The 13113-nt window shown below is 34.1% G+C and overlaps 1 protein-coding gene and 1 pseudogene across 3 annotated transcripts; one reads left to right on the plus strand and one right to left on the minus strand.

The window, feature by feature from the left end:
- Window positions 1-272: 272 nt before the first annotated feature.
- Window positions 273-2837, plus strand: LOC120197121 (annotated as a pseudogene).
- A 2732-nt stretch (window positions 2838-5569) lies between these two features.
- On the minus strand, window positions 5570-10529 carry LOC120197120 (transmembrane 9 superfamily member 3-like). 3 transcript variants are annotated; one of them, XM_039198733.1, is made up of 8 exons: window positions 10378-10529; window positions 10272-10312; window positions 9602-10178; window positions 9381-9518; window positions 9139-9295; window positions 7616-8100; window positions 5770-6018; window positions 5571-5676 (listed from the first exon to the last, which is right to left on the minus strand). In XM_039198733.1, exons 1-7 carry the CDS (start codon window positions 10527-10529, stop codon window positions 5799-5801), a joined length of 1770 nt encoding a protein of 589 aa, XP_039054664.1. In that variant the 3' UTR covers window positions 5571-5676; window positions 5770-5798. The 3 variants fall into 3 exon arrangements, with proteins under 3 accessions (XP_039054666.1, XP_039054664.1, XP_039054665.1); XM_039198735.1 differs by lacking the exon at window positions 10272-10312 and having other exon boundaries at window positions 5570-5676; XM_039198734.1 differs by lacking the exon at window positions 5571-5676 and having other exon boundaries at window positions 5769-6018.
- Between the last annotated feature and the right edge of the window lie 2584 nt (window positions 10530-13113).

Genomic DNA, 13113 nt, shown 5'->3' on the forward strand with positions numbered 1-13113 from the left:
CATTATGCCTTTCTTAATTAAAATTTCCATCCTCTCTCCATTACGTGCTATGTTTCTTAAACTATCGTTTCTCTAACTGGGCTTTATTTGAAGAGAACTGCAAGACCAAGTGCCATATTGTTTTGGGTATTAGGGGAGGCCTGCTTCCAGTCGAGGTGGATCGCAATGGGGAGTTGACTTTGATTCAAATGCACGTCTCGAACCAACTTTGTTTTTCACGACTATTGTTTTCTACCTGTTTTCTTTTGCTTGTATCGTCAAACTTTGTTTGGGTTTATTCTGAATTTTCTTTTCCGACTCAAAAAAAATAGTTTAATTCATCTCCTCTTGCAGATAGCATTGAAGGCAAGATCGTATCTTATCTTTGACTTAATATGGCTATTGATCGCGAAGGTAATTCATCTCATATTCGCCTTCTAGTTTCCATTGTTTTATGTCTCTCTCCTTTTGTCTTCATTAGCGGTTTATATTTCCCCTCTTTTTGTAGGAAGAGCTGTTGTGATTATGGGAGTTAGTGGCGCTGGCAAATCGTAGCCCCCCCCCCCTTTTGTTTTCGCTTTGTAATTTCTAATTCATAATTGAAAGCTGAATCTAGGATTTTTTCCCCTTTTCTTCTCAATTATGTGTAGAATAGAAAAGGTTATATATTGATTTAGTTCATATATCTTCAAATGTCATCAAACCATCAACATGCCATCGGTTTGCTGTCATGCAGCGAATGAATGTTTAATAATTCTATGATCATTTATTTTCCTTCTCCCCTTTTTCTCTTCCTCTTTCTGCCCCTGCCCCCTTTTGACTTGTCTTACAACTTTCCCTCCGACCTAGAAAGCAGGATGATGTTTTGTTATAGGTCGAGGGGTACGATGTCTGACTACTAAATTTATTCCTCTCGTCATGTCCGATGGTGGTATCTATCAGGGACCATTTGTTGAGTGGGAGGGACTTCGTCACTTTGGCCACTCTATTTGTCAAAGAAGTCCATTATCATTCTAATTTTCAGATTTAAATACTTAATAAATTAATGTCCCTCTCAATATTTGATCCTAGCTTCATCCTAGTCCCTTCACCCAATTTTAAATTTTAGCTTTCCTGTCTTAGCTCTCGGGTAAATTTTAGGAAAGGCAAGAAGTACCATTTTTTTATGATACATCTTGTTTTACTTGTTTGTAACTTTTCGTTATCTCTTCACCAGATCAAAAGAAGAAAAGAATCCTCTATACTCTTCACCCAATTTCACAATTCCCCCCCCCCCCCAACAATTGTACCTTTTTACCAACTTAGAAGAGGTATGAATAGAGTGCATTAAAGGGGAAGTAGACACACTCTTATACCAGGGACAGATGCAAGATCTTTTTTTAGGGGTGAAGTTATAAAATTTTAAAAATGGACAAATTTATAAAATTATAGGGAGCGAAAACACACCATCAATTAAAAATATAAAAAATATCTAGAATATATTTTAATTTGAAATTTTCAGGGGGCGATTGCCCCCTTCAGTCCATCCTTGCTCTTGTTAATTATTCATGGCTATGTCGGATTAGCCCAGCAGCAGCAACACAGTAATTGCCAAGCAAGAACTTTAATGATACCCTTTTGATATTTCCCAATAGGCATCTCTTGTTTCTTCAAAAAAAAAAAAACATCTCTTGAGATAATAATTAACCATTATGAGGTGAACAATTGTCTATTAGCATCTTTGATAAAAGAGAGTATTGTATTGAGCATGTTAAGGTGCAGATCTGGAATGGCATTAATGTTGCCCATCATTCTATCACCATATTATTATTTGCATTTATGGGGTTTTAAGATGTTAGCAATCATGGTCTAAATGTTGTTTGAATTGATCATGTGGAGTTGATAGTATTATTATTAATGGAGAACGGATTTTCCATGTTATGCAGCAAAAAAGTTTTGCTTTGATTCAGTCTTTCAACTAGAACTTATCCAAAAGTTGGATTATTTATTGGTATGTCTCTTATTTTCACTTGATTCCCCTATGGCATTTTTTTGGTATGGCTCTTATTTTTCACTTGATTCCCCTATGGCATTTTCATTTGATAGTATTATCAAAATATATATGTTGATTTTAGTGGGATCTCTCACACCTATGTCCGAGTAGCATAGATACATTGCACAGGTAACAATATGATCACCCTCTTCTACTCTGTGTGTATAACCAGCACAATAGGTGACATGTTGGCCAAAGTTTTGAACTGTAGCTTTTTTGATGCTGATGATTTCCATCCACTGTCAAACAAAGGTAAGTTCAGACATGGCTATTGAGCATGAATCAACAGTTTTTCTCTTCATACATTAAATTTGTTACTGCCTTTAACATTTATATCCATTTAAATACACAGAAAAGATGAGGCAAGGTGTTCCCCTCTCAGACAAGGATCGAATTCCTGGGCTAGAAATGCTACGGTATGTCCTAAAAGATAAATTAGAAGATGGAAAAACAGTGATACTTGGGTGTTCTTCACTGCAGAAACATTACAGAGAAATAGATCCGCCTATGCTGGTTACGTCTTGGGAGCCATGCTGGTAAGGCGCAGTTTGTTCTATTGGACGCGCAGGCCGATGTTCTAGCTGCTAGGCTCGAGAAACGAGCCGCAGAAGGGAAGCATTTCATGCCGGCGGCACTTCTGCAATCACAACTAGAGTTGCTTAACATAGATGAAGGTGAAGGGATATTCAAAGTCGATGCCACCTTAAGCCCTCTGGTGATCGTAAGCAAAATACAAGCATTTTTGTCCTCTAATTCTGATCAAACCATCGATGAACAGTCACTGGGAATAAGGATTTTTAAAGAAGTTTAGAATTTCTTGAGTTGCAATTGCATCATAATTCACAGTGTAATGACAACTGTAATTTCTTGGGTTGAATGTTATTTTGGCGCTCAAAGTTGTACCAATGATCACTTTCGTCTATTAGATTAACTCGTCTGGAAATGTCGATACAAAAGAGTGACGTGGCGTTAGGAAAATTGTAGGAAAAAAAAAGGAATATTATTAATAAAATTTTAAAAATGAAAGATTCCCAAAAAATCTTGCTATTAAATTAAAAATATTATATTTACTATTATCCATTTTTTCAAGTTACAAAAATGTTAAATACTTAAAAATGTAATGTCTGGAATTTTTATTAAAGAAAAAATAGTATAAAATTAAAATAATTTAATAAAATATTATACTATAATAAAAAATTCATTCTTCTTTCCTCACGTTTCTTTTTCACGCATTATTATAAATTTAATATAAAATAAAATAAAGGCAAGGATACATGAGACCATCCACTTTTCAAAAAAAAAAAAATCTTCAATTTAGAAAAAATACTCAATGTGGTCATTTGACCAATATTTTTCGTCGTTGACCAATGAGGTTGTTACTTTATGTTGACATGGTCTTTTTTTCCTCTCAATCTAGCCCTCCAACTCAAGAAAATAACTTAATCTGACTCTCCTATTTTTTTCTCTTCTATTTTGGTAACTAAACTTTAAAAGTTTTCAATTTAATAACTCAACTTTTGAATTGATCCTATTTTGATCATCATGATTTATTTTATTAATATTTATGTATGATGTGGCATTTTTTCTTTTCAACCAAAGATTTCTTTTTTTTCCTTTCATTACTAGATTCAGTGAACCCAGATTGAACTTCTAAAAAAAATGTAAAACTGGAGATGAGCTACTTGACCGGGTAATGAAAGAAAAAAAAAGAAATATTTGGTTGAAAAGGAAGAAAAATGAAATGAGAGGATAAAAGAGGAGAGTGGAGATTTGAAAATATATAAAGTAGTGGGAATATTTTTTAATTTAATTATAATTTTTGTGAATATTTTTTTGTTTTAATATATTTTTTAAAATTTTAATTTAATAAATATTATTTTAATCATATATTAATAAAATAAATAATAATAATAAATGCCACATCATACATAAATATTAATAAAACAAATCATGATGATCAAAATAGAAGTAATTCAAAAGTTGAGTGATTAAATTGAAAACTTTTAAAGTTTAGTGACTAAAATAGAAGAGAGAAGATAGTTGAATGAAGAATGGTATAATTTTCTCATTTATAACACATGAATAAGAGGGTCAGATTGAATTATTTTTCTTGAGTTGGAGGGTCAAATTGAGAGGAAAAAAAGGTCCTATCAACACAAAGTAACGGCTCCGTTGGTCAACGACGGAAAATGTTGGTCAAAAGACCACATTGACTCTTTTTTTAAAAATGGAGGGCTCGTGTACCCTTTTACCTAAAATAAATTTGATAAAAATATTATAATTAGTTAATTAAATAAAAATTAGAAACACTCCCTCCCCTTATTCATTACCTTCTTCAACATTTAAACTTACTTTAGAACCCATCAATTGAAATTCTAATGTTTCAATTTATCACCAATCGAACAATTTGTGCATTGGAAATGCTGTCAAATGTCAATCATTAGTTTTACTAGTCCTGATTATTTTGTCTCGTACTCGATTTAACGATGTTCAAATTCACCAGATTCTTTCTCTTATCATAGTAATTATGAAGATCCATTCCAACGATACCAACCAGTAAATTGATGTAAAATCCCGTTTTGTTTGACAGAAAGCTCAAAGACGGTTCCATTGTCATCAGCTCTAATCAAAATCTAGAAAATTTATTAGTTTCTATAATTTCAACTCTCCTTTAGATAGATATTGATTAGATAAAATTAAGACCTAATTAATTTTTTTTATTATATCTATCCTTAAATATATAAATAATAATCATAATATTATGTCGGGTTAGATCGAGCTAGATTTTTTTTTTCATTTTAAACTCGATCCAAACTCGTATTGGTCATATGCTACATCTCAACTTTTTTTTGACAAGATTTGAAGGCCTCATTAAAAATCTTCTTCTTGATTAATAGAACTCGTAAGAAGCTCCTTAATCAGCAGAATGAGAAAATAGTGACTTAAGATTTCATTAAACATAAGGAAAGTTACAATAGAAATATAACACACCAAAACACCCCTTACAAAACTAAAAACCATAATACAACCATAAACAACACCACATAAATCAGCCTATTTCAGCCTTAGTTAAGACATCAGAGAATATTAATGCATTATTTTTTTTCACCAGAGAGTATTTTACATTTTCTTCATATTATGCAACTGTATCTAATATTTTCAACACATACTATACTAATGAAATCTTAGAAGGATCTGCTAGGAAACTCGATCTTATTTAGCTTCCACAAATTTATTCTTCTTCCTCAATTTGAGCATTTACCCATTCAATCTGCCTGCAGAGATTTTCTAGGAAAGCCTTTTTTTTCTTATTAATTTTCTAGGAAAGCTTAATTATAAAGAAATGTGCAGAGATTCCTTAAATCCTACCCTACCTGGTTTACATAGTAATTGGGGGAAACAGATAATAGAAGAAAGAGCTGAGAACATGTGCCAACTTTGTATATGATTTCATATAAAAAAAAATATGTAATAAACACAAAAGGGATATGATTTGATTTTAGTTAGTGTAATGAAAATAATACAAGTTTCTGTTGGCTGTGCAATCATGTAAGGTTTAGACGATTCATATTTCATAAGGCACCGCAACAGCAAAACATACCCGTCCCAAACACACGCGCTTCCACCTGCTGCTTTGAAGCAGAGCACAATGTCCCCATTTGTTCCTGTGATATGAAAATGCCCGCCAACGGTTATTGTGAAATCTTTTCCATAAACGCCATTGCTTCATATTAGTAAGCAAAAATGGTAAGCATTACCTCTTGTGAACAGAGTTTTGCGACTTCATCTACTCACACTTGATACAGAGGTAGATGTGACGAACGAAGAACAGAGATGCAAGGAAGCCTATGGCACCAAGCATGAGGAAGAAGCCATAGCAAATGCAAGCCATGTAGCCAAAGAAGAATGAGGTTTGCATGAAGCCTGACATGTCAGATCGCTCATAGTAGTAAAAGAAACAGTAGGCATATATGAACAACCCAGTTGACCCACCACAAAGGAAGGACCTAGGATACCAACAGAAAATGTAAGTTAAGACCAACCACAATTAATGAAAAAGGTGGTGTGCCATGCACGCTACATGAATGTCAATTAATGATAGAAAAAAGTTCATATTAATAATTCTACAAATGACACAAGATTGACAGAAAATGATAACTTGTTGTTTGTAACATTATTTGCACTTGTATCTTTGCATAAAATACATGTTGGAAAGAACTTAGATTCCAGAAACAAACTCTCTGTGAATTTATGACACGTGACAAATCAAGCAGCCAGAACATTTCGTTCATTCAAAGTAGGATGCGTAGAATGCCACACATTTTAGAAATATCCACTCTGATTCATACACAAGCAGCGAGGTCAGTGGGAAACTGAAAGTCTGAAATAGTTGTTCGGTGACTAACTGGTTCTAGAGCTGGGTACATATATCACAAGCTTGGCAAACATGACATGCATGTTCTATCTTTAATCGGAGTGATAAATCAAGTATGGCATAAACCCTTATGTACCTACTTATATTAATGTTTCACTAATTTATGTACTTGTTTTTCTAACACAAGTCCAGTAGAGTCACAAAGGTATATATTTTCAAGTCTCATTACCTAATCTCTCAGGCACAACCCCATTCTCTCCCTTAAGTATGAATATATTTTGGGTGCATGCATGCAAATGTGCACTTATGTCTGCAACAGTGTGCACCTATGTGTGGGTGAGAGAGTGAGGAGGAGAGAACAAGCTAACAGGGAATGGTTCGACATTGCTGCCTGACTGAAGAGGTTTTCTAAGGCATATTGTTAAGCCAACTATATTAGAATTTTTGTTCTTCCAAACTGGGCTTCAAACAAGTGCTGTGGTATAACTGTATAAGGAGAACACCAAGAAGAGTTTTACCTTAGAAAACGAATCCATTGAACTAGGAGTTTCCTGGCCCAGAAATTTCTAATCCAAATTTGGCTTAACAATTTTATCAAAAGAATAAAACTTTTTGGCTTAAGAAATTCTCCTTTGCCTAGTATCAAATTATACACCTAACTTCAATTAATGGGCTTATGCCCTTTCCAGAAAAAAGTACATAAAATTCATACCAAATAAACATGGATTTGCTCAAGCAAAGCTTTAAAAGAAAAGAATCTAGATCATATTCCTAACTTTTCATTACATTATCAGAAAGTAGTTTGCTATATTTGTATCGTAGCTAGTATAATAATATCAGTACTAGACCAATTGCATATCTACAAAAATGCTTATCAACTACATACTAGACAAATTGCAGCACTTAGATTAGCTCATGCAACTTCAATTGGGTTTCTAATACTTTGTTTGGAAATTGTACAAATGGACAAAAAAAGGTCAATTATGAAAAGGGTATCAATATGGACCCATATATCACAAGAAATTATGCATGCAATTGCTGAAAGACAAATATGGCACACATGCATCAACAAACAAACAAAACAAGAATCCTTGAGCTCATCAGAGCAACAATATGAGAACTTTAAAATATTCTTCAAACAGCCATGCATATATATTCATGTATTCTGTTTGTGCCCACTCGTGAATGCATAAGCTTCTTTATATATGCATGTTAGAAAAACAACATACCTCCACCACCAGTCATGGTCTTCAGCAGCAAGTTGAAAATAAGTTAAAGCCACGGTAATAAAAGCAGTGACAAACAAGAGAATGATAAAGACAATAAACAGGATGCCGTAAATGGTGTAGTTTCTATGTCCCCACACGCTGGCTAACACATAATAAAGCTCAATATATATGGCACTGAAAGGCAAGAACCCTGCCATTGCCATCCGAGGAAGAGTTTTTCTGTACCAAGGCAGCTGTGGGATCTCTGTAGGACACTTTGTGGTGTGACACGGGGCTTCAAACTCCGCCTTGCTATTCTTTCCAGCAATACCTCCTAATACTAATAAAGGAGATGTGACCAGACCCCATATGAGAAAAATCATTACAATGGCTCCAAATGGCAATGCTGCAGTGACTTTGTAAGCAATTGCTACGGTGTTAAGAAAGCAAAATGTGACAAAAAGAGGTCCACAAAACAAGCTTCCTGTCAGTAATAAGTTTCTCACCTGCCATGAGAAAAGGGTAAAATAATTATAATTGACCAAAAATATATCAACATTTTAGTTACCATTTTCATGCTTTGGTTCTAAGTTCCTACATTTTTTTCATTGAGATTCAGCAGGTAATAGTGCATAGGGTTAAGATGCGGAAAGCTGCCGTGATTAAAAAGTTATCAGAAAACGAGTTTTTGTTTATCTTAAATTATAATTCCAATTGTAATTTACTTATACTTTATGATTAGGTTTTATCTTCTTAGAAGATAAGATTTTTAGGAGATAAAGGTTAGGAAAAAAATACCTAGTTAAACTGTACTTTTGTAATTCTCACCTAGAAAACAGAACTTAGGTTCTCTCTTCGTTCAAATTCTCACTTCCTTTCTTCTTAGAATATTTACATAAGATAAAGGCCAAAGTTATATCACCCAAAGTCAGATTCCAACGGAGGAAAATTGGAAAAGTTCTATTTCCATTTTGGGAAGACAACAGTATTTTGAAATAACCTAAAATAGTAAGATGGACATTCCCTTTAGAAGAAAAGCAGAATATTTTATGAGTTAAATGTCATTTTATGTAGATTTAGATTATTTAGGATATTTTGTATTGATTACTATTACTTACTCCCAATTGTCTCGGTTTTGGAGTTATAATTGGTAATTTTGCAGGCTTAGGACACGGCAAATAAATATCTACATTATTTAGTATCATATTAGACTTTGGACAAGGAATGTGCGAAATTTTCACCCTCTATTTGTTCCTTTCGGGTTTTCACCCTATTTCTTTAGTTTCTCCTTTGATCTTCTCAGCCTCATCCTGATGGCTTATGCCTACTTCTCAATTTATAGAAAAAGAAAGGAAAACACATACACACTTAGAATGGTTAGATCTAGTTGGTTTGACCAGCCAGTTTATGTTTAGTTAATAAGATAATGATTACTATAAACCAGAAAATAATTCTTCAAAATACTAAATCTCATCTCTTTCTCCCGCCTCAAAACTACTGAGTTCATAAATCGGAAACAGGGAAGAGAGATCAATATTACATACCCAATTTATTCCTTCTAGCTGACAATAGAAAGAAGCTGCAGTGTAGCCAGCAATTCCAGATGTAAGGGCATAAATGACTACCAAAGTAGATAACAGAACTCCTCGATTATATGGATAAAAGATCCCAACCATAGCAAGGATAAAAATGAAAATTGCACTGGAAAACAATGCAAATAAGACGGCCACCAGATTGCTCATGAATAATAAGCAAAAAATAACTTAAATTTAAGGCCAGTACTCACATAGTAAAGAGTTGGATACCAGATCCAAGAGCTGCAGCAAATAAAGACTTGTGCTTTGGGTACCTGAACACATCACCATAAATGTATTTCCACCCAGTCTCATCATCATCATCTGCTGATTCCTCATCACGTGTATACCTATAAACCAAGAAATAAAACCATGTTATTTGAATTATATGTGGATTTTGATTCATCGAAGCAGAGAGGAATTCTATTCTTACTTCATGAAATCATTCTTAAGGATGCGCATAAGAATGGTGGCAAGGAAAGCAGTCAATAACAGAACGATAACACATGAATTAAGGGTCGAAAACCATTGGATTTCCAAGTGGTTTGAAGACATCGAGTACTTGCCCATCCGTTTCTCAAAAGGAGAGCCTGTTTCCTTCCATTTAACCGTGTACATGAAATCCACATCGACTGGTTCATCTCCGTTGAGGTCGACCACGGCATTGGAATCACTTCGAGCATGAATCTCAATAACACGATCTTTATTGTAAAAGATGTCAAATAGGAGACGCTTATAGAGATAATACTTATGGTTGCTCGGATCGGTCATGCTTTCCTTATCAACTTTGCCAAAGAAGCTCCAAATCGGAAGGTCATCGTAGTACATTTGGAAGTAATAGTCTTCAGAGACGGCGGTTCTGAATTTGGCGACGTCTTCCTTTGAGAGCTTCGTTTGGCAAGCAATTTCAGCATCTTTCTCGCTCAAGAAGTCGATTTTGTAAGGGGCACTCACTAGCCGATCGCCATTCAACACTTCGCCAAAAGCTTCCTTCTTCTTCTTCACCAGGGCTGCATCGCGTAACCTCGATTCATCTTAAACTCTCAAAAATGAAATACACTAAGACTAAAAATGATCAAAACAACAGAAACGATCAAACGAACCTGAGGAACAGAACGGAAAATCGAAGTAACGGTATGTCTCACTGTTTATTCAAAGGAAAATAGGTTAATGAAAAACAAAAGTTCGTAAAATTAAAAAAAAGGAAACCTGGGATTGCGGAACGGGCCGACTTTATTAGCATAGAAAGGAACTTCATCTCCAGCTTTGTAAAGATGATCAGAAGCACTGGATCTCACTTGAGTTACGCCACATAGGGTCGCAAGGGCCAAAGCAACCAAACACGCCCTTGTTCTCTCCATTCCCCTTGTCGTAACCGTCTTTCGGTTGGGTCCCGAAATTAGGTTTCGACTTAGAAAAATGTGGATTGGAGTCGCCACTGATTATTTATTTAAAAATAAATGGGTTGATCGGATACCCTATTTCTTACCTGATCTGCGTCTTACCATAAATATCGGGCTCGGAAGTCGGTCACGGTCAAGGAAGGATTACACCCTTGAACCGCCCTTTCGGTACTACGTAATTTCCAATTGTCTTAATTAAGAAAAATAACAAGTTAAATTAAAAGGTAAAGTTTCGATCCTAATTACTTACCCTTGATTGATTTGAAAATATCATTTAAAAAGAATCGAGAAATGTGTTAGATAAACAAGGTAAAGAAAACAAATAAGATACAAGGAAAAATAAAATAAATTAAATAAATAAGTAAGATAAAAAAAATAGTAAAGTGATAATTATATATAGTAATATTTGAAAAAAGGAAAAAAATATAAATATATATATATATATATATATCAAAGTATTAATAAAATAAATAAGCTATATATATACACTAAATACTTAAAAATAGAAAAGCTACCATCCCAATTCACCGAAAGTGGGAGACTTTAGTAAGAAATAAGACAAAAAAAAATGGACCCTCTAGGTTAGTAGTATATAATATAATGTTTAATAATGATAAAGACACAAGATTTTTTTTAAATAATAATAATATAATAATGAATTAAAAAAATGAAAATAATAAAAAATAATATAAATATATAAGGTTATAAGATATATTACATAAATAAAGAAATAATCAAATAAAAATAATTAAGAATATATATATTTAATGATAGGTATATAAATAAACTATTAAAAGTATAAAAAATATATACGACTAGATAAAGCTAATTACAATATATATATAGTAATATTAGACTTATAAGTAAAATATTAAAGAAATATATATATATAATAATAATAAAATATAGTAAAAATAAATAAATGAAAATAATTTAATATATATATATATATACATATAATAATAATAACATGAATAATAAAAATAAATGAATAAAATATCCATATAATAAATAAAGGGACTAATATAGATTTTTTAAAAAACTCTTCCCCTCCTTAAATCGAAAATCAAACCGGTTTTTAAAAATAAGCCTCGGGGTAGATCTAGGTTCGAAACTTCGAAACCCCACCCATTTTGGTCATCAGCGCAACCCACGTTTTGGGTTATTCGAACCAAATCTCAAGAAAAATAACGTGCACATGCAAAAGAAAGAAAAAAGAAAATGCTACATTTTATTTCCTTTTCGAATCCTTTACAATAGTTTTGCCTTTGTATCTTCCCGTGCTTTCCTCTATGTTTTGTGTATAAATTGTGTGTTACAATGGTGAGTTACAATGGCTATTTATAGTGCTTGTGGATCCTATCTTTAGGAATTTAAATCTTAGTAGAACTCTATCCTATTTTTAGGAGTTTGAATCCTAGCAAAATTTTATCTTATTTTTAGGAGTTTGAATCCTAGTAGGACGAAAATGTGTGTTGACAGCTGCCCCTCTTTGCCCATAGTCGTGTAACGGGGATAGGGCAAAGATTAAAAGACACACTTTTCGTTCAGTGGAGTTGAAAATTAACCCTGATGTTTCAATAACTCCCTGTCGAATTGAGTTACGGATGACTCCTCCATCGTGAAGTCGAGTTCATCTTGAAATGATATGAAATTGAAGCCGTAGTTCGGAATTTGAATCAGCACATGGCTTCCCGTTACCCTTCGATCTTCTTCTCGGTTTAAAGACCTTGGATCGGAATCGAACTCAGAAATCTTCATTGACAGATAGTTTTTTCTTGACTTAAGCTATGTTGTTTGAAAATGGTTGCTTGTCACTAAGGCACGGCTAACCCAGGTCATCTTCTCGACTTGAAAACCTCGACTGCAACCGGAAAGTAGTGCGATTGATGTGTCATCGAGCTGAATTGAGTCGAACTCGACAATTTTGATGACAGATAATCCTTCTTTGAGTTGGATATCCTTCTTCGTGAAGTTGAAATCCAGGTAAGTAGCATTGTTCCGAGTCCAATATCCTCCGTCGTGAAGTTGAAATTGGCTCTGGAACCGGGAAATTGTTTGTTGACAACCAGCCGTCCCTTCGTTGTGAAGTTGAACTTGTGTTGTCTCGAGTCCAATATCCTTCGTTGTGAAGTTGAAATTGACTCTGAATGAAATTTTGTTGCCAAGCAACGGTCCCTTCGTCGTGGAGTTGAACTTGCGTTGTCTGGAGTCCAATATCCTTCGTTGTGAAGTTGAAATTGGCTCTGAGATTGGGAAGTTGTTGTTGACAAGCAGCGGTCCCTTCGTCGTGAAGTTGAACTTGCGTTGTATGGAGTCCAATATCCTTCGTTGTGAAGTTGAAATTGGCTCTGAGATTGGGAAGTTGTTGTTGACAAGCAGCGGTCCCTTCGTCGTGAAGTTGAACTTGCGTTGTCTGAAGTCCAATATCCTTCGTTGTGAAGTTGAAATTGGCTCTGAAATTGAGAAGTTGTTGTTGACAAGAATCGGTCCCTTCGTCGTGAAGTTGAACTTGCGTTGTCTGGAGTCCAATATCCTTTGT

The sequence above is a fragment of the Hibiscus syriacus genome, unplaced genomic scaffold, assembly GCF_006381635.1.
Source record: "Hibiscus syriacus cultivar Baekdansim isolate YM2019G1 unplaced genomic scaffold, ASM638163v2 tig00117046_pilon, whole genome shotgun sequence".
Classification (NCBI taxonomy): domain Eukaryota; kingdom Viridiplantae; phylum Streptophyta; class Magnoliopsida; order Malvales; family Malvaceae; genus Hibiscus; species Hibiscus syriacus.